We start from the raw sequence: 20,109 nt of genomic DNA on the forward strand, positions 1-20,109 counted from the left end.
AAGAGAAGCGCGCAGAGGCGCTGTGGGTGGGAGGGCGAGAGAGAGTATGGGGTGGTGGTTCTCGACGCTGGGGTCTTCAAAGAGTCGGAGTCTTGCTCATCGACGCAATGCATATGCTGGCGGCGACTGCCAAGCAGGTGGGGCGCTAAGAGATCGACATCGGGGTTGGTCCAAACGCGACTTTTGGGAGCGCGTCGTGCCTCTTCCACGCTTTACACACGCAGCATTCCATACAATACACTTTGCCCGTGACTTCGAGTACGATCGCAAGCACACCATGGACGAGACTATGAGCGGTAAGTTCATTTTCTGTTGGAAAGTGTGGTCCGCGACAGCGTCATGCCGACCAACAGCAAGCTTCGCTTTACCATTCGCATCGATACAGTCGGCGCATGGCATCCAAGCTCGCTACCGGATTCCTACAGTCACCCACGTCTCTTAAATCATTTAAAATGCCCCAACGCCTGATACTAATTCCACCGACAGACGCTCTCGATTCCCGCGAGATGGACGACCAAGAACAGACCGAGCAGAAGATCATCAACGAGGAGTACAAGATGTGGAAGAAGAACAGTGTCTTCCTCTACGATATGCTGTACGGCCGCGCGCTCGAGTGGCCGACGCTCACAACACAATGGCTGCCGGACAAGAAACCCGTCGAAGGCACCAACATGAGCCAGCACCGCGTCATTCTCGGCACCCATACGTCAAACCAAGCCCAGAACTACCTCCAAATCGCCCACTGCGAAATACCAGACGCCCGCGTTCCAGACCTTACCGAGCTCAACGAGGAGCGGGGAGAGATTGGCGGCCACGGCAATGCGAAGCGACCCTTTGACTTCAAGATTGTGCAGAAGATCAACCACCCCGGCGAGGTCAACAAGGCCCGCTACCAGCCTCAGAATCCCGATATCATAGCGTCGCTCTGTGTCGATGGCAAGGTGCTTATTTTCGACCGGACTAAGCATCCGTTGCAACCAAAGGATGACACCGTCAAGTTCGAGGCGGAGCTTGTGGGTCACAGCAAAGAGGGCTTTGGCTTGAGCTGGAGTCCTTTGAAAGAAGGACATCTGGTGACTGGTAACGAAGATACTACAGTCAAGACATGGGACATCAAGAGTGGCTTCTCTAAGAACAGCAAGACCATCAGCCCGACGGCAACATACAACATCCACAGCGCAACCGTCAACGATGTCCAATACCACCCAATCCACCACCAGCTCATCGGTACTGCGTCAGACGATCTTACCTGGCAAGTCATCGATACTCGTCAGGAGGCATACAAGAAGGCGCTGTACAGGAAGGAAGCCCACGAAGACGCGGTCAACTGCATCTCGTTCCACCCCGAGTTCGATTCGATGCTTGCGACGGGTTCTGCCGACAAATCGGTGGGAATCTGGGATCTTCGCAACATCGACAAGAAGATACACAGCCTGCAGAGCCATCGCTCAGATGTCATCGGTCTGCAGTGGCACCCGCAAGACGCTGCTATCCTTGCCAGCTCTAGCTACGATCGCCGTGTCCTCCTCTGGGACTTCAGTAAGATAGGCTCTGAACAGACGGAGGATGAGCAAGAAGATGGGCCCCCTGAGCTGTAAGTTGTTCCGAACCTATGTCCGGCTCTTGTACTAACTTTTCACAGATTGTTCATGCACGGTGGATTCACTAACCGAATCTGCGACTTTGACTGGAACAAGAACGACCCTTGGCTCATGATGGGTGCTGCCGAGGACAACCAGCTGCAGATCTTCCGCCCTGCGCGCAAACTTGTCGAGCCGCTTAACAAGACTGTGAACCATGGAGAGGTCTCAGACTGAGCTCCCTCATCCTCTAGACCTGTTCCTTTCTAGGTGGCTAACCCAAGGGTGTTTGCAGGTTGCGGTAACGACTTCGGCACCCGAGGAGCCTTCTCCGCCCTTTGATTCCCAGGTGATTGAAAGCGCGGGAGAGGCTTCAGAAGAAGAGGTTTCTAGACGTTCTGAGAGTTCTGAGCTTCCTCCATGGAACACACTCGCAGACGAAACAGTTCTTGATTCTCGCCTTCGTAGCGGCCGTGAACGTTGATCATAACGGAATGGTGGTGGAGCGAAGTGAGAACATGAGATTGGTGTTGGGCGCAACAGCTTAGTGATATCCTTCTCGAATTCTTTTCCGAATACAGTTCCGTAGAATCATGAATCAGAATGCGTCCGTTACAACATACCACTGTCTCATTGCATGAAGCTCTTGAGTAAGCAGTGCTCAATGCCAGCCATGGACTGATCGTGAGGCCCGTGCTAGCTAACCTCCGAGGTACGAACTATCTGGTCCCCGCAATCGTCATCCCATCTCTCACGCACCCGCCATGTGAAAGCAACATCACCAGCCAAGACCCCACAGCTGGGCTTGCAATCACAGGCATAGACACCATTTCGCCAATAGAAGACTAGCCCACGATGCTCCTCCTCGGTCTCACCGGCTCCATCGCGACGGGCAAGTCGACCGTGTCGTCTATCCTCTCCAAGGCGCCCTACTCGCTCCCCATCGTAGATGCCGATCTCATCGCGCGACAAGTCGTCGAACCTGGCACCCCGGGCTACAATGCCATCGTCGAACACTTCTTGCCTACTACGCCCGACCTCCTCCTCCCCGATGCGACACCCAAAGGACGCCCGCTGAACCGGCCAGCACTGGGGCGGAGAGTCTTTGGCGGAGGAGAAGAGAAAGAGCGCGACAGGAAGAAGCTGAACAGCATCGTGCACCCTGCTGTGCGCAAGGAGATGTACCGGCAGATGGTGTGGGCCTACCTGCGCGGCAACTGGGCAGTCGTGCTAGACGTCCCTCTCCTCTTCGAAAGTGGCTGGGAACGCTACTGCGGTACCATTCTTGTCGTCGGCGTCTCGGAGCCTGCGATACAAATAAAGCGCCTGCGAGATCGCGACTCTCATCTTACCGAGGAGGATGCGCGCAACCGTGTCATGAGTCAAGGCGACGTGCGCGAGAAGGCCGAGCGCTGTTTGCGGAGGGGTCCGGGAAATGGCGTCGTAGTCTGGAATGACCACGATAGGAGTTACCTAGAGCAGGAGATACAGAGAGTCATGCAGGATGTCAGGAATAATAGCCCGCGATGGTGGAGTTTCCTCCTCTGGGCCTTCCCGCCGTTTGGAGCCATGGCTGGCGCGTTGAGCTGGTACAGGATGCGCAACGTGCAGCTACAGTGGGAACAGGAGAAAAAGCGGGAGAAGGCGAAGCTATAGGAGGTGGGTTGATGCGTTGACTCAGATGCCTTTGCTTCGAGGGTAACAGAGGGTCGGTGCTGGTGCGTGTTGGTGTTTGTTGGATGTGCGCATAGGTATTCTAGCAATTGGCAGCACGGGCGCTGTGTCACGGTAAATGTTTTCAAGTCTCTCAATGTGTCTCTGTGTCTGTCGTGTCTTGCAAACATGTCTCTTCGCTCTGCATATCGTACTTTCGTTGTCGTTGTGTGTCTATCATGCAGCAGGCAAAAGGCTGTTCACCTTCACCCCTGCTCCACTATTGTGGATATGCCATCATCGAAGCCCTCACAACACCGACGCTTCTTCATTCGCCCCGCTTTACGCAAATCTGCAAATCGAAATAACTCTGTCTGCAAAACATACATTTGCGAGCGTCTATCCCACGCTCCTTCTGGACTCCAACCATACGACTATAATGCAGACATGAGTTCCATAACCCCCCAATCTTTCGTCGATGACGGCGGCTCTTTCACGAAGCGCACGCCCCGCGGGATTGACCACGGCCATGTCGCGAAGTGGGTTACCAGCAACAGCTCAGATACCTCAGCCTATACCGGCAGTTTCATCGATGACGGCGCGGACATGCACCTTCCTCCGGGAGCAACCCCAGGCTTTGGCCCAATCGATACTCGCTTCTACAAGCAGAGAAAACGACCAGAGCCCAAACATGGTGCAGGTACGATGTGGAACGAAGACATGCAAAGGGCGATTAGTGGAGACATACACCGAAATTTGGAGAAGATCCGAGGCCTAGGTGGACTAGAGGTGAAGAAACCGGATCGCAATCAGGATACGAACGAGACAGCTAGCGGGAAGGGAGAAAAGAAAAAAGATACAGTAACGATCCCTATGCCACCTCAATGGGGGACGTTCGTCATCAAAGCAGAGGATGGCCGCGTTATCATCGTGGACAAAGACGGAGAGTTCGACTCTGGACCACAAAAGGCTGTCAGTGAGCAACAGCGACCATGGGTCAAAGCAGCGTCAACTATCGAACCAGCCTCCCCTGCTCGCACTTCATTTGCCCCATCGCCACCGAAACATCGCAACTCGACCCGTCCGTCGAAGGAACCCTCAGGCGACAGCCGGAAGCAGAAGACTAAAAGTGAAAAGAAGGACAAGGATAAGAAGTCTCGCCAATCACACCACTCACCACCAAAAGCCCTCACGCCTATCCCTGAGTCGGACTACGAAGACGGCTACTTGCCTTATGACGGCGAGAATATAGGGTCGCCAACGGGGTTTATGATGACAGGTGGTGCCAGTGGCTGGCCTTCTAGCAAGCCTACATCTATTGCCTCTCCAGCTATATCAGTGAGCGATGGCTACGAGTACATCGCCCCAGGCTCACCGCTCAAGACTATCAGTGAGGGATTCAGATACGTCACACCAGCCTCAAGGGGCTACAAACCAGTTGTTCCAAAGTCCGACTCATGGGTCGAAGAGAAGAGATCATCACCGGTGCGTTCACCACCTGGAGGATGGCCGTCTCCCGAACTGTCTCCAGTCAAGGAGAACCGTGAGGCAGGATTCGAAAAGTCTTGGGACGGTGGGCAGTTTGAGAGTGCGTGGAAAGCTGCCAGTCCAAGTCATTCACACAAGAGTGACAGATCGCATCGTGTTAGCAGGAGTGAGAAGGCACGAACCTCCAAGAAAGACTTTGACAATGGCTCGGTAAAGAGCCATTCGACCTACAGAGCGCCTACAGTTGAAGATGCGCCCAGTGACTCTTCAAGAGAGAAAGAAGATCACATTGCATCTGGATGGGGAGGCAGTGTGAAGAGCAACGTTTCTCATGACTGGGATGCCAACAAGAAGAACCGCGAAGAGAAAGACAAGACAGCTGGATGGGCTTCGCCTCTAAAGAAACCTCATCCATATACATGGGGAAGCGCCAAATCTCCCAGCGAGCAGAGCTGGAGCAATAGACCCAAAGCCGCGGACAATCCTGCCTGGACTGGCATCGAACCCTTTACTTCCCAGAACGTAGTCAACAGCCCTACGACCTCACATGTCGGCGGTCCAACGCGTCCTTCAATTAATGCTGCGTGGGACGGCTTCGAAATAAGCAAAGGGACTAGTGATGCCGGTGTCGTCGGCACAGATAGTGAGCGCGGATCTCTGGGAAATCAAAGTCGAGTGTCTAGCCAGCCGTCTACACACCGGACACATCGTAGTCGCGACACCCGTGCTAGTCACAGGAGTGGCGGACACGGACAGACTACTGGCTGGGAGGACGCCCAATCAGGCTGGGCTGGTGGCAGTCAGACTAGCTATAAGAGCCAGAAATCCTATCAGCCTGACGCTGCGACCGGGTGGCCTGGTAGTCGTGCCGCCAGTCAAACGAGCTGGAATGGGGAAAAAGCTCATGTCAACTATGGCGATGGTGATGACTGGGATGACGGAGATAAGGGCAAGGGAGCTTCTGCGAATGGCTTCGATGAGGACAATGCGACATACTTAAATGATAATTGGGGTGGCATTCCAGTCCGAGTGGGGAGTCGCGCGGGGAGCAGGGCCTCCAGGCAGAGTGGTGTGGGCTGGGAGTAAGCAGAATACGCGACGACGCGACAATGCGACCGCGAAGGGAAAAGCAAACGGAGACATCGCAATGGCAAAAAACTCTGAATCAACTGCTAGAGCATACAGAAGCATCGGAAACACTAGCTGCAAGTTTGAAAATGCTACACGGTATTGCCAATCTGTTATAACTGAAGGGATGCATGGCAATTAATATGCGCATCAGCAGTCAGCATGGGAAGCCAACAGAAAGTCAGCTCGACATGCATGATCCAGCAAATTCGCGTGAATCCTGCCTCATCGCGTCGAGCAGAGGGAACCCCGCTGCATATAGGTGCGCGTCGAAACACCAACGCGATGCTCGAAGACCAGCAGATGGTCCGGACTTCACCAGGTCGCCAACCACCTATGACACCATGACATGTCTGTGACAAGTGACAAACGCAGACCAACGTACAAGAAGCCTCGGACAGCGTCTCTACTGCACGCACTATGCCTCAGCACGCTGCAAGGCCCGGGATGAACGCGCAAAATCGAACCAGTGTTCACGTCCATATCGCGAGCGCGCAAAGTCGCGTTTTGGTGGCGCAAGTGACACTGCAGGTGGATCCGGAGCTTCCTGGCCAATAGACTGCATTACATGCCGGGGCTTGGAGGGTCAAAACCAGTTTTGCATGATAGTTTCGGGACATGATCCTGGTCTGAGTGGAGAAGACGGACGCGATTGTGGGAGGCGGCCCCTAAGTGCGTGATGGACACGCTAAGTTGGAGGGAGACTGGGGACGCGTTGAGTGCGCCCATGTAATGGCTTCATGACCCAGTCTCGCATCCTTCTTTCTCCCATCTCTTCTCTTCAGACTTGATCGTGTCCAAGTTCTCTGTCGTTGACTCAGCTTTCTCTATCCACTGTTAGAGTCGTAGTCGAGACATTTGTTGTCGTTCTTGTTTTCGGTCTGCCGCCTTGGACCTAGTCGCGCGCTCCAGCTCAAACGAGATACGATAACCACCCCACCTTTCGCACCTTCCGTCCCAACGACAATCACCTACAACACCACTACCCACATCCCTCAATCGCGTCAATTGATCTTTCGGGCCGATACACCTTCTTCACATCATTTCAATCGCTATCGCAACATCACCGACAGTCTCTACCATGGCCACCTCTACGCGCCAGCCGTTTGCCGAGCTTGGCTCGTCACGCCTCCAGGTACTCCAGAGCGCGAAGAACAGGCAAAATGGTAAATAGCTTCACTCCACGTGCCGTTGCATTAACTAAACGCGTATGCGACAGCTCTCACACCGAACTTCGCGTCTCCGCAGGGCCTGAAGTCAATTCCTACGCCATCGACGGGTAAGCGCCAGCGCGCACCCGAGATCTTCGAAGATGCCGACTCCGAGAACGTGGACCCGTCCATCTTCAACAGCCCAACCAAGAAGTCCAAGACAGCCAGCCACAGCGATGCAGGATACATCAAGCCGGCCATCTTCACTTCGACTGCCAAGCCCAGTGCCCGCAGCCTCAACGCGACACCTTCCGTCCCGTCTGTGCGTAAAGCACTTTCGTCACCCAACACTGCCAAGTCAACGCCCATCTCCACCAGCCGCGGCTCGCCCAAGAACAAGCGTCTCCATGCTGTTTCAAAGCGTCGCGCATCCAGCTCGCCCTTCCGACGCGTGGACCCCCCATCCTTCACACAGAGCAGCCCCAGCCTACCCTTCTCCATCGACGCGGCACTCAGCGGCTCCATCTCAACCTACACACCCAAGGCCCCCACCGTAGCCGCCACGCCTGTTTCAGCACCCGCCCCGCAGACCCCAATCGTCGATGACAGCATGCCCAAGAGCTGGTTCTTCGAGATCCACGAGGACACGCCCGAGCAGGAAGCCGCAAACCTTATGGAGCACTCCGCATCTGTTCTCGATATCTCATCCGATGATGACGCAAAGACCAAGGCCAGCAACGAGGACCGCGGCAAGGAGAACGTCCCACCACCAGACTTCCTCGCTCAGCAAACTCGCAAGCGCAACCACGCTTCGTCTTTTGACGACGGCTACGAGACTGATATCCTAGCCGATATGCCTGTCAAGCAACCTCGTCTTCGCAAGTTCGTCCAGGATGCTATGGATGAGGACCGAAGGCCACTGGGTGACCTTGCACCGAGTGAGTTCTATGCCGAAGGCTGTGATGCCACCTCGTACGTCACTGTTGATGCTGGTATCGAGAAGCCCTCGCGCCTGTCAAACGTATTCGATGCAAGCTGTGTGACACCTGAGAAGAAGAAGAGCGTTGTTGTTGAAGAAGTACCTGCTGCTGTTGAGGAAGAGACAACATTAGCCGAAGAGGTCGCTGCTGCTCCTGCTGCTGTTGAGGTACCCGCTGTTGAGGCTGTCGTCGAGACTACATCACCGACATGCGAGGTACCTGCCGCCGCATCATGAGCCACGCTTTCTCACGCTGCTTCGTTCCTCTTCTTCTCCACAAATTCTTGGATTACCCAATTGGCGTTTGGATCTCCTCAAGGCGTTGTTGCTAGCCTGTCACGATGTCCACTGTTTATGGTCATGTCCACGCTTAGTTACGTATATACGATCGATATGGGGCGTTTTCGGTTGGCTGGTTGTTGTCTTATGATACCTTTACTGCAAGCGCAGGTCTGTCTTGCTTGATTAATACGATTACTTTCACTTTGAACAACCTCTTCCGCTATGACTTTGAACTCTGGTGATGGGAATAACTCAAACGGTTTTCAACAGAAACAAGACGGATGCATAACTACTACTACATAAGAAAGTGGAGAGTTGCCAGGCCGTACAAGGTCGTATATGTGTTATCAGAGCGCTCGTCGTAAATCTATCATACGTATCCATAACCCAAATCGCTACTTCGAAACGTGTCGACCATTATCAACCCCATGACACTAAGAGCGTAGCATAGTAGGATGGGGAGAAGGCGAACGCCCTCTCAGCATGGGCGTACTAGGCTTAAGCATGGGGCTCGCCGTAGCGCTCAGAGCGTCCAGACTGAGCTTGCTGATAGCGTCAAGATTGCCCTGAACGTCGTCGTCTGTGAGGTCAAGCATCAGACGAAGTTCATTCGCCTTCAACGGCGCTCCCAGCCCCACCATCAACTGTTCCTTGTCCATCGAGCCGGGCACGTCGTAGTAGTACCACCTGTAGTCGATATCTTCCAGCCTATGTGGCTCCACAGGCGTCGTGAGCCGCGCAGCAACGCGGCGTACGTCCATGCCAAACACGCCCGATATAGATGGCTCGGTGCCGATTCCGCCCAAGCTGGCTTCCGCTCTGCCACGGAGGGATCCGGGGACCTTGGCGTCCTTCTCGATGGGCGTCTCGTTGATGCGGTTCGAGGCGCCTGCGTCGCGCAATTTGGCGCGCTTGAAGGTTGCGTTCTTGAGCTCGGTCAGGCCGAGGACGATGTAGAGTGGCTTGCCCGCTTTGATCTGTTCCGCCATCCAGATGCGTGCCTCGGGGTCGTTGCAGACGGCTTGGAAAGCTCTTGAAGATGACTGCGTGGTCCGTTGTATCATCTGCTCGGCCTTGACAGTGAGCAGGTTGGGCTGTCTGTATATCTTTCCGAGATCGAACCTCGCGCCATAGTTGGTCGTGAAGCGGCCTTCGGTGTCGACTGAGTAGAGATCTTTGTAGCCGAGCTGGATGTGGAAGTCGTTCAGATCGTCGACCTCTGCGTGCGCTTTATCGGGGTAGAAGGAGTCGCGTTCGGGGTGTAGGGGCTCTGTAACCAGTTGGCCGACTACGAGGGCGTCGGCGGGGAGGGGCTTCGGGAGGAGTGCATTCTGCACCATTGCTGCGGACCTGCGGGTTGCGGAGAGGTAAGTGTGGGAATGTGTCTGGAACGATGCAGACGAATGTTACGTGTTAGCTATCGACCTTCAGGGGCAATGGCGAAGCATGAGCAAAAGTATGGTGAACCCCATGGCTGCGAATCGCTGCGAATCAGAGGGCTGCATCAGACCCGGTGGCAGGTGCTTGGCTAATCTAGCTAGAAGGTGCTACAAGACTACACGTTCGCAGTTTCGACATTGATATTGGATCAAGCACTGCTCGCCGAGCCAATACGATATCGTAGGTATCTATTGAGATGGAATTGGAGGTTTGGCCGACGACGTGTGTCACGTGCGTCTGCGGCATCGGAGAAATGAAATTCCCATCAGCCATGCGCGGGACCGATGGAGCATGGCAAACTAAGTCAGCGTGCGGCGGATACCGGCAACGTCATGTATATTGACAATAAAGCCCCATTGATTCTGCGTGTTGAGATCGTAGATGGTTGGGAGACGGCTTCCGCACGCGTGGAGCTTCCATGGATGCGCGGTTTTCCTTCGGCCGTGCAACATCACTCACGCTCTAGGCCGGCCGTTCCAAGGTTTCCACGACCGATCGGATCCGCTTGCTACATGTCGATGTACGCAGAGATTCTCGGAGCTACCACCATGTTCGCCTGCAGCTACATGCAGGGTCCGTCAGAGTCTTCCAACAGGATCGAGCAGACGACCGATGTCTCGATGAAGAAGAAAGAGCTGAGTAACGATTACTGTATCTGCCAGGCTCCCAGGTAGCAATGCACAGCGCCTTGCTTACTAGTAGCCAAGGCTGAGTACAGTAGCACATGTGGGTGTGCATGACATTCAACATGGCATAAGGTGTTCCAGTGGCAGCGTGGCGGCTTCGTACTGCACGAGCAGCTTAGACGCGCGGGTTGACACGGCCAAATGTCTCTGTCAAAGCATGAATCGCTGACAGCGCATGTCGTGTATCAATCGTGGGGTTCCACTTTGGGAACATGCAACAGCTCGGCGGCACCTAGGCAAGACCACGAGACAAGCGTACCTAAGGTTATTAGGTTGTAGCATTGGAAAAGTCGGCCACGGGATCGGAGAAATCGATGATAACGCGTGGGAGAAAAAGCAATGCGATGGGTTCACGCGCCTGGAGGGCACGAAGAGGCGGCCCAAGCTCCCGTAGAGCAAGCTAACAGAGGGGCAGGAACGTCACAGCAACCCACCCACCCCCGTCGGTCGCTAGGATCTCAGCGGGATAGTGAAGCCAGACTGTCCACATCTTGGTGCCATTGGCGAATCAAGCTCGGTGGCATGACGTCCAGAAGCTGTTAGGACGAGCCACACGTCACTGTCGACCCAGCGCCCCTCACTAACCGCTAATGTGTGAAGCTGTCCATCAAGTCTTTTCAGCCGCAGAGGAGTACTTGAACCCCTCCGTGCCCCTCCAGATCAGCCTCCATCTTCTTATTCCATCACACTCAAACCCAAACCCTCTTCTATATACCCCTAAACCTTTCTACTCTATCAACAAACCGTCTCAACCGCCACAATGATCAACGTTCCCCAAGCAACCGAGCTCAAGGACCTCTTCAGCCTCAAGGGCAAGGTCGTCATCGTCACTGGTGCCTCCGGCCCTACCGGTATTGGCACAGAGGCTGCCCGAGGATGCGCTGAGTACGGCGCCGACCTCGCCATCACCTACAACTCTCGCGCTGAGGGCGCCGAGAAGAACGCAAAGGAGATGAGCGAGAAGTACGGCGTCAAGGTCAAGGCCTACAAGTGCCAGGTCAACGACTACTCCGCTTGCGAGAAGCTCGTCAACGACGTCATCAAGGACTTCGGCAAGGTCGATGTCTTCATCGCCAACGCCGGAAAGACTGCCGACAACGGTATCCTCGACGCTACCGTTGAGCAGTGGAAGGAGGTCATCGAGACTGACCTGACTGGTACCTTCAACTGCGCCCGTGCCGTCGGTCTCCACTTCCGCGAGCGCAAGACCGGCTCCCTCGTCATCACCTCCTCCATGTCCGGCCACATTGCCAACTTCCCCCAGGAGCAGGCCTCCTACAACGTCGCCAAGGCTGGCTGCATTCACCTCGCCAAGTCTCTTGCCAACGAGTGGAGGGACTTTGCCCGTGTCAACTCCATCTCCCCCGGATACATTGACACTGGTCTCTCCGACTTCGTTCCCCAGGACATCCAGAAGCTGTGGCACTCCATGATCCCCATGGGCCGTGACGCCAAGGCTACCGAGCTCAAGGGCGCCTACGTCTACTTCGCCTCTGACGCCTCATCCTACTGCACTGTAAGTTTATACGCCCAGATCATATAGCTTCAAGTCACTAACAATCTCAGGGTTCCGATCTCCTCATCGACGGTGGCTACTGCGTCAGGTAAACGTATCGTCTGGACGACTTGATACGAGTGGAGGAATATAATAATGAACGACATTATGCCGGAAGACTTGAGTCCGTGTAAATAGCATCGAGACAGTAATAAAGCTTCGCAGGTTTCACTTCAAAGCCATCCATCATGTTGTCGTGACTTCACCTCGTTTCTGATGTTTGGTTGCCCAGAGAATTATCTGATTAATCACGAAGAAGATTTCAAACTTCGCACGGTATGTTCCAACCGTGTTGACTCGCAAAAAGACTTCTGGATCGAGCGCGAAGCCCAGCAGACAGTGGGAGGGCGGACGCGTTGGGGACGCGCGAATCGGCTGCGCACCCCCGCAGTTCAGCACGCGAGTCAGCATGATCGTCGTCTTTCAGCCGCGGCATCTCAACTCCACTACCAAATAGTCCAATATCTAAGTATGCTCTCCAGACACACGAAATGCCTCGCAACATCACCAAGCAGACACGATGGCAAACCCTAAGCCGCGCGCCGATACACCTCTTCCCTCCGTAATGCAGCCTCAGAAGAAGGAAACCTTTGGCAACCTTGCCCCATGGAGCGAACCGTCGTGGTACTCCGCCCTCGCCTCCCCCTACTACAACGAGTCGCACAAGAAACTGCGCAATGCGCTTCGCACATACATCGACACAAACATAAAACCGTACATGCTAGAGTGGGAGGAAGCTGGCGAGGCTCCAGCCCAAGAACGGCACAAATGGGCGCAGACTGGTTACGCATTCGCGGACGTGCCAGAACCGTATCGCCCACGCAATGTTCCTGGACCTGCGGGCATACCGGTCGGCGACTTGGACTTGTTCCACTTGTTGATCATGACGGATGAGAATAGTAGGATTGAGGGCGGTGTGGGCGTTGCTCTGGGCGGTGGCAGCGTGATTGGTGCTCCGCCCATTGTACATCATGGAACCGAGGAGCAGAAGAAGAAGTGGTTGCCAGGTTTGTTTAATTGGGAGACTAGTTTCTGTCTAGGCATTACTGAGCCGGGTGGTGGTGTACGTATACCGTCTCCCCAACACGTCTACATTTCTGGTTGAGAGAATGCTAACTGGAGTGTGTAGTCCGACGTCGCGAACCTCCAGACTACCGCAACCAAGACCGAAGACGGAAAATACTTCATTGTGAACGGTTACAAGAAATGGATTACTGGCATGCCATGGGCCACACACATGACGACTGCCGTTCGCACCGGAGGACCTGGCGCCACTGGTATCTCCGTCCTCGTCATTCCCACCGACTCTTCCGGACTCACACACCGCCGTATTCCCAACTCAGGTCAAAAGGGTGGAGGCGCAAGCTTCGTGGAGATGGACGATGTCCGCGTCCCTGTATCCAATCTCGTCGGCAAAGAGAACGAAGGCTTTCGAATTGTGATGACTAATTTTAACAAGGAAAGGTACATAATGAGCATAGGCTGCAACAGAAAAGCGCGAACCTGTCTGAGCGAATCTTTCCATTACGCACACAAGCGACACACATTCGGCAAGCCCCTCATCTCCAACCAGATCATTGCGCACAAACTCGCTACAATCGGTCGGTATGTAGAGAGCCACTGGGCATGGCTCGAACAACTCGCATACCATATCCAGCAATCTCCGCTCGGTTGGCAGGATCCGGAGATTGCGGGCCAAATTGCCCTGTGCAAGGTGCACGGTGGTCGTATACTTGAGATGGCGAATCGCGAGGCGCAGCAGATCTTCGGTGGTGCTGGGTACCAGAAGGGTGGGCCTGGTGCTATTGTTGAGCAGATTAGTCGGGATCTGAGGATGATGGTATGTTTGATTCCTTGAAATGTGAAGTCTAGGATAGTATGCTGATGCTAACGTGTGCTAGGTTGTGGGCGGCGGCAGTGAGGAAATCATTGCTGATTTGGCGGTCAGGCAGGAGACGGCGCTTTCGAAGAAGCGGGGATGGAAGTTGTAAGTTGATATGAATGGCGCTATAATACTGGATTACATCGTGCTGGAGTCCTGAAAATACTACGATGCTATGTTCAATTTACTGGTTTTCTGACGAATGCATCAATCGGGTCTCGCGGTCAATAGTGGAAAGGTTGCTCGAATTCACTGAGTATCCCTTGCGGATACACATGACAGTGCAGGTGCAATAATCGGGAGCATCTATAAACTGAGGACGTTCTGAATTGTCCAGCCCTGGAGGTGCTTTTGGACGATCGAAGGATCACACGCGCTACGCTGTTAGCCGAAGCGCTAACCCAGTTTCACTCATCGAGGCCTTCCAAGTCGCGTCACCCCGGCCTTCGCGTCTCCCTGCTCCCTACAATCTGTCGTCTTGTTACCCACACCACAACGTCCATAGGCCCGTTAGCTAAGTGACTTGGATTCGACATATTTGAACCGATAGACAGAGTTGGTGTATGACTATCCAGCTTCCTCAAACCTACATAACCTATCCGATTGCCAACCTAGGATAGCGCGCATACGCTCATCCCTTCTCCACAAATACTTTTGAAGGCGCCTTTACTCCATTCGAAGTTGACACTACTTTGGACGTGCGCATATTCAATCCATAGCGCAAGAGCTGCGAAGACGCTGCGAAACAGCCGGCATGTACGGTACGTTTGTGTACACGCCTAAATTTAACCCTCCCGCTCATCGTTCCTCCTAAGCTTTTGGAGAGCGAACTACTGGTCCAAGCGACAATAGTGGAAGAAAACGTGAAAGAGAAGACTATCAGTCAGATACGCCAGAAAGAGACGCGCAGGCCAACCCACCAAAGCAGCGCATAATCGAGCCGAATCCAGTGGCGGCTTCTGCACCAACGGACATGAGCTCGGCAGCTATATCTTTCGAATCGAAAATTGCCCTGGCCTTGGGTGGTTCGAGTTGGCAGCAACTGCAGGGTGACAGTGCTGTGGAGCCCACTATTGCGGCCGAAGATGGCGTTGACTCCGATTCGGACGGTGGGGATGCCATTCTGGAAATTCCTGAAGAAGAAGTGATCGATCCAGTCGTACTTGAGAAACGCAGGAGAAAAATGGCGCGCTTCAACAGTACTATTGCAAGAGATGCAGGACATGTTGTAGAGACAATCGAAAAAACCGCACTCATCCCGGTACCAGAGCCAGTAACATGGGACGAGGAACCGGAGCTGTTGTGTTGCTACAACTGGCAGGCTGCGGAAGATGGTACCAACACGATATTTGGTGAGTATATCATGACCTCCAGCCAGGCGTTTGCCAGTTGAAATGTCGAGTATTGTCAGACTCACATCTATCTAGTTCCCGGCGAGCCAGCAAAATGGCAACCGCCAAGCCTGCCGCACACTGTCGAAAGGGATAGTGGCTGGGATTCCAACGATTACAACTACGCTCGCCAACCGAAAAATCCGTACCTGCCGATGTTCAATGCCCTCCGAGTTATGTCACCAAACACCACTTTCCACAACGTCGACGTTCTCGCAGATCGCAACAATCTCCGTGTGTTATTGGAATTTGCTCAGGGCAAGAACAACGCACCTCTCCGCCTCAATCTGTATCTAGTCTTCAACACACTCGTCATCGTGCGCAGGGAGTCACGGTGGTGGAAACGCTCAGACGGGAAGAGTTACGGGTTCAACTTCGAGCGAGCCTTCACCAAGAAAACTGAAGACATGGAGGATGCGACGAGTCACTATCGGGCTATACGATATGCAATGGGTCCTCTCAACGTCGTTTGTCGCTTCGAAGCAGATGCATACGACGACGGCATCATGCCCGACGATCTCACACAGACCGAAGCAGCAACGGTGAGCGGAAGCTCACACGTGAACCCTCCAAGGTTCAATTACAATGCGCCAATTCGGGTCCTGCAAAAAGGCCATATCGTACCAACAGCCCAGATACTAGAGCTCAAAACTCAGGCTTATAGCCCATTGGCATCAGGGTTGGTCGCATGTCAAGATCAGCTCTGGTTCGGTCGTACATCGTTGCTTTACACCGCTCCCTACGAGAAAGGTACCGGTGTTGTATCGAGGATCAAGGAGGAAATCGCAACTGTAAGGGTGAAGACATGGGAGCAGAACCAGCAGGAACCGTTGAGGAAACTCGCTGCTCTGCTTATACGCCTGAGAGATGTGCTGAAGCGAGAGAATCGGCCGAATCGAGCTTTGATCCTTGTGAGGGAAGAGAAAGGTGGGCCAATCGTATTGCGTACGATGGAAGAACGAAGTTGGGCTGTGGACAGAGACACACGTGAAACATTCTGGCCGCTCCCTAATCATGGCAATCGAGGAAGGGGTGGTGGAAGGGGCAGGGGTGCTTACAACAGCGGACCTCGCGGTCGTGGGAATTTCGCGCCAGCTCGAGGCCGAGGAGACTTTACACCTTCGCGCGGGCGCGGGCAGTTCACGTCTGGCCAGAGTCGAGGGGGTGATTCTGCGAACTCACGTGGTCGCGGGTATTACGCCCCACCTCAAGGTCGTGGCCAGCACCACGCCAACCTAGGAAAAAACTGAACAGCCTGGAGCCTACGTTGACATTGGGTCACCTACTTTGCAAGGTTTTGGCTTGACGTAGCCTGCAGACCTGTTCAGTTTTTTTCTTGTATGAGGTGGCACCACTCTCAGCGAGGTAGCCGACAGTAGATTTTCAGCTCCTCCAGTGTATCGAGAGCGGATATAGTCGTTTGGGATGACCAAGTCCAGTACACGACCACGTCAACCTAGGGAAAACCTGGACAGGTCTGGAGCCTACATCGACGTTAGGCCACCTAATTTGCAGGGTTTCTTCTTGATGTAGCCTCTAGGGTGTTCAGGTTTTCCCTTGTATGAGGTGCGACCATTGGTGACCCGTCAAACCAAAAACAAGCCAGAAATCAACCAATATCAAAATCTGTACATGAAATCTGCTGGCTTGCAGTCGCGCTAGCAGGTGAACAGGTAACCTTTGTTTCACAATAGAGGTAGCAATTATTGCGATATGGTACCTGATATCTCAACAAAGCTAGCTAGATAGAGTTCCGGGGCTCGCGTCCGAACCAAGACGGCGTACACGTAGTTTACCGAGGTCCAGGAACATCTTGACAGGACCACTGGAGTTCAATTCTTGCAGCTTCAGAAGGGCTCTTGCGCAGGAGCTCCTCGTGACCGTCTGGACGGCTTCAGTTAATATTGGTCGAGCTTGCTCTGAGCCTACACATAGAGAGGAAGCAGAGACAAGAGAGAGCAGCAGCAGAGGTTGATCAGATCTAGTCTACTACGTAGTACGTTCAAGAGCGAGGCCGCTAAGACGCTTATCGTGTAGACTGCAACTCTAAGCAGGTCCAGTCTAGTTCCCAGCCCCCTCAGGCTATCGAGATGTTCTGAACCACGGTGACGTTGGTGGAAATTCAGATCAAGCCTAGATGAGTGTGATAGTTTGATCGACATGCTCTTACCATCGTGCCGTTTGTGTGACGTAGTCTGCTCGATGAACGAGGTGACGTTGGATCTTGGTGAGCTACTGTGATGTCGCCGAAGAGTCAAAATTCGGTCGCGATACGATTGAAGCCCGAGTATGATGTAGACGAAGACTTGAGTCATGGGATCTAGTCCGCATGTGGTATCGAAGTTCACCGCTTCCCGTGACCGTGGACAAGGTCAGGATATGAAGACTGAGGTAACGAGATCAGTCAGCAGGTGTAGCGACTGGGCAGTGCAGCGTCCCCTGACGTCTATACGGGCGTGTGATAGATCAGCATAAGGCAGCACCACCCTCTGCACACCACGTAGCAATACCCCATCGTCGAAATCTCCGGAAGACCCTGATCTTCAGTTTATCCCACGCTTCATTGCGGGGGAACGGCCCTTCTCTTCAGGCGCACAACCTGGCCAGTTGAGCATCGCGGACGGCAATGGCTTGCAGAAGTGGGCCCGTCTAGACGCGCTGCCCATGCACGATGATCACAGCCTACATACACAGCCCACTTGAGCTCTGCCACGCCGTCGCGAAGCTTCGAATGCGTCGGCAGCCCCGCAAATTTTGCACTTGTGCACGACGAGCTGAGGCATTAGGGCATATGACGACATGGTGTCTTGTGAGACTGGGCTGAGAGGTGCGGCCTAGCCGAGAGCCGCGCTTTAAGTGTCAGATGTTCGCCGCCGACTGTTAGACCACGCTACCTGGACACCTACACTCCACCACCACTACCTGCACCTTGACCGCTACAACAAGCAAGCAACATGGGTCGTCGCGATAGAGACAGACATTCCTCACCGGAGCAGCCGCCCCCGCCGCCATCACGTAAGATGTCCAGCATGCATTGAATCGGCACAGCGTTGACAGGGAAGCAGATCCGGGCACGTACCGCTTTGACAGCTACGAGAACGGCAAGCCAAAATGGGCGCCTGGAAAGGACGACAAGAGAGACTACCGCGACTACCGCGACAGCCGAAGAGGCGATCACCGCCGCTCCCGCAAGGAGAGGCCTGTCGACGATGCGCCGCCGCCGCCATATCCCAACAACCCTCCACCGCCCCCGCATGGCGCCTATCCTCCACCGCCTCCACCAGGCCACGAAGGTTATCCTCCGCCGCCTCCCCCTCCGCCGCCAGGAATGGAGGGCATGCCACCTCCACCACCCGAATCTATGCCACCTCCACCTAGAGGTATGCCATCCTGTCAGCGCCCCTCGCAACTGCAGCTAATCAAACAGCAGAAGAACGTGACCCTCGTGGAGCCCGACCACGTCGCCATCGCAGGCAACCGTCCTACTCGTCCGACTCTGACTCTGAATCTCCACCACCCCAACCTCGACGCAAGCATCGCGAGGAACGCCGCGACGACCGCCCCCGCCGACCCAGGCACGAGGACACCTACGACTCATACGACGAGCACTATCCTCCTCGCAGGCCCAAAGACGATGGGCGCCGTGACCGCGACGGCTACAAGTCCGAAGGCTACAAGTCCGACCGCCGCCGCAAAGACAAGGACCCCTACTACGATGACCGCGAACGCCGTGACAGGCCCCGTGACGATCGCAGACGCCGCGACGACGGCTACGATAACAAATACGACGACATGTTCAACAGCAAGCCGCGCCGCGACTCTCGCTATGACGATGGAGGTCGCGATAGGCGCAGTCGATACGACGACGATGATCGCTACGACGACCGCCGCAGGAGTGGCAGAGGTGGAGGCGGCAAGCCGGGAAAGCCTGGACAGCCGGAGTGGCAGAGGCAGGCTATGGGCATGTTCAAGGACTACGCCCTACCTATCATCAAGAAAGAGGGCGCCAAATATGTGCAAAAGCAGATGGCCGGTGGCTTTGGAAGGCGCTGATAGACTGGAGACGACACGACATGACATGATATGATGACGTTTGGACGGGATTGCATGGTGTAATGGCTTGATTTTGGTATTTCAGCGTCATGTACGGCGAATTCTCTTGGGTCATGAGGGTTTGTTACTTTGGCGTTAAGGGGCTGTACTCAACTTGATACCAAATCTATACACAATTTACTTTTTCCTTTGAGATGTCACGCTATGGGTCCTTCACTTGGAAGAGATGGGATTTGGGAATGGTTGACTATAACAGGTTTTCATTGTGCATGATAGCAACGAACGGCCGGCCAGTCTACAGACTCTAGGTACAAATATGGGTACGGCCAAGATTACCCCCATCCAACGACGAAGCCATGGTCTTCCCTTTGCTTGCCGCCTGAACACAGCTCCAAGCACCAATGACTTAAGAGCAGTAGGCGATGAGGCAGTTGATAATGCAAGCACCGGACGGGGCAAGCGGAGTGCAGTTTGAAGTACAGGTGTTGTACCTGTCGACGTCGGCGCAAGCTTGCCGAGCCTGAAGGTCTGTTTTTTGGAATGGAATGATTAGCAAGAAGTTTTCCCGGCCTTGAGACCCATGCAACGAGAGCGTCGCTTACCAAGAGAAGCTTCAGCCTCCTTCATAGAGGATGCAGGAAGAGCGGCGGCCGTGATGGCGAAGGCGGCGATGACGGCAGCGAAACGCATGGTGATGGTGATGAGAAAGATTGGTAGTGTGATAAGGGTGTCTGTGGTTTGGATACTGGTATTCAAGAGCTGGTGAGAGTTGAGACGAGTCGAACTGATGAGGAATGATCTTTAGACGACACAAGACGTTCTTATATACATCTCTCGCCCT

The 20,109-nt window shown here is 54.3% G+C and overlaps 8 protein-coding genes across 8 annotated transcripts; 7 read left to right on the forward strand and 1 right to left on the reverse strand.

Annotated features, from left to right (window-relative positions):
* Positions 1-277: 277 nt before the first annotated feature.
* J4E85_009637 (uncharacterized protein) lies at positions 278-1,817 on the forward strand (the record flags this gene model as incomplete). Its single annotated transcript, XM_051473857.1, has 3 exons — positions 278-296; positions 487-1,594; positions 1,643-1,817. The coding sequence occupies 3 exons, from the start codon at positions 278-280 to the stop codon at positions 1,815-1,817; spliced, it is 1,302 nt and encodes a 433-aa protein (XP_051322261.1).
* Positions 1,818-2,435: 618 nt separating this feature from the next.
* Positions 2,436-3,236, forward strand: J4E85_009638 (uncharacterized protein; the record flags this gene model as incomplete). Its single annotated transcript, XM_051473858.1, has 1 exon — positions 2,436-3,236. One exon carries the CDS (start codon positions 2,436-2,438, stop codon positions 3,234-3,236), a length of 801 nt encoding a protein of 266 aa, XP_051322262.1.
* A 444-nt stretch (positions 3,237-3,680) lies between these two features.
* Positions 3,681-5,807, forward strand: J4E85_009639 (uncharacterized protein; the record flags this gene model as incomplete). The annotated part of the gene is made up of 1 exon (XM_051473859.1): positions 3,681-5,807. The coding sequence occupies one exon, from the start codon at positions 3,681-3,683 to the stop codon at positions 5,805-5,807; it is 2,127 nt and encodes a 708-aa protein (XP_051322263.1).
* A 1,123-nt stretch (positions 5,808-6,930) lies between these two features.
* On the forward strand, positions 6,931-8,216 carry J4E85_009640 (uncharacterized protein; the record flags this gene model as incomplete). The annotated part of the gene is made up of 2 exons (XM_051473860.1): positions 6,931-7,015; positions 7,069-8,216. 2 exons carry the CDS (start codon positions 6,931-6,933, stop codon positions 8,214-8,216), a joined length of 1,233 nt encoding a protein of 410 aa, XP_051322264.1.
* Positions 8,217-8,695: 479 nt separating this feature from the next.
* J4E85_009641 (uncharacterized protein) lies at positions 8,696-9,601 on the reverse strand (the record flags this gene model as incomplete). Its single annotated transcript, XM_051473861.1, has 1 exon — positions 8,696-9,601. One exon carries the CDS (start codon positions 9,599-9,601, stop codon positions 8,696-8,698), a length of 906 nt encoding a protein of 301 aa, XP_051322265.1.
* Positions 9,602-11,147: 1,546 nt separating this feature from the next.
* Positions 11,148-11,995, forward strand: J4E85_009642 (uncharacterized protein; the record flags this gene model as incomplete). Its single annotated transcript, XM_051473862.1, has 2 exons — positions 11,148-11,903; positions 11,954-11,995. The coding sequence occupies 2 exons, from the start codon at positions 11,148-11,150 to the stop codon at positions 11,993-11,995; spliced, it is 798 nt and encodes a 265-aa protein (XP_051322266.1).
* A 467-nt stretch (positions 11,996-12,462) lies between these two features.
* Positions 12,463-13,933, forward strand: J4E85_009643 (uncharacterized protein; the record flags this gene model as incomplete). The annotated part of the gene is made up of 3 exons (XM_051473863.1): positions 12,463-13,005; positions 13,072-13,782; positions 13,844-13,933. 3 exons carry the CDS (start codon positions 12,463-12,465, stop codon positions 13,931-13,933), a joined length of 1,344 nt encoding a protein of 447 aa, XP_051322267.1.
* Positions 13,934-14,797: 864 nt separating this feature from the next.
* J4E85_009644 (uncharacterized protein) lies at positions 14,798-19,268 on the forward strand (the record flags this gene model as incomplete). Its single annotated transcript, XM_051473864.1, has 4 exons — positions 14,798-15,176; positions 15,252-16,142; positions 18,281-18,595; positions 18,646-19,268. 4 exons carry the CDS (start codon positions 14,798-14,800, stop codon positions 19,266-19,268), a joined length of 2,208 nt encoding a protein of 735 aa, XP_051322268.1.
* Positions 19,269-20,109: the final 841 nt, after the last annotated feature.

Source organism: Alternaria conjuncta (genome assembly GCF_024043145.1).
Source record: "Alternaria conjuncta strain BMP 0040 chromosome Unknown scaffold_18, whole genome shotgun sequence".
NCBI lineage: Eukaryota > Fungi > Ascomycota > Dothideomycetes > Pleosporales > Pleosporaceae > Alternaria > Alternaria conjuncta.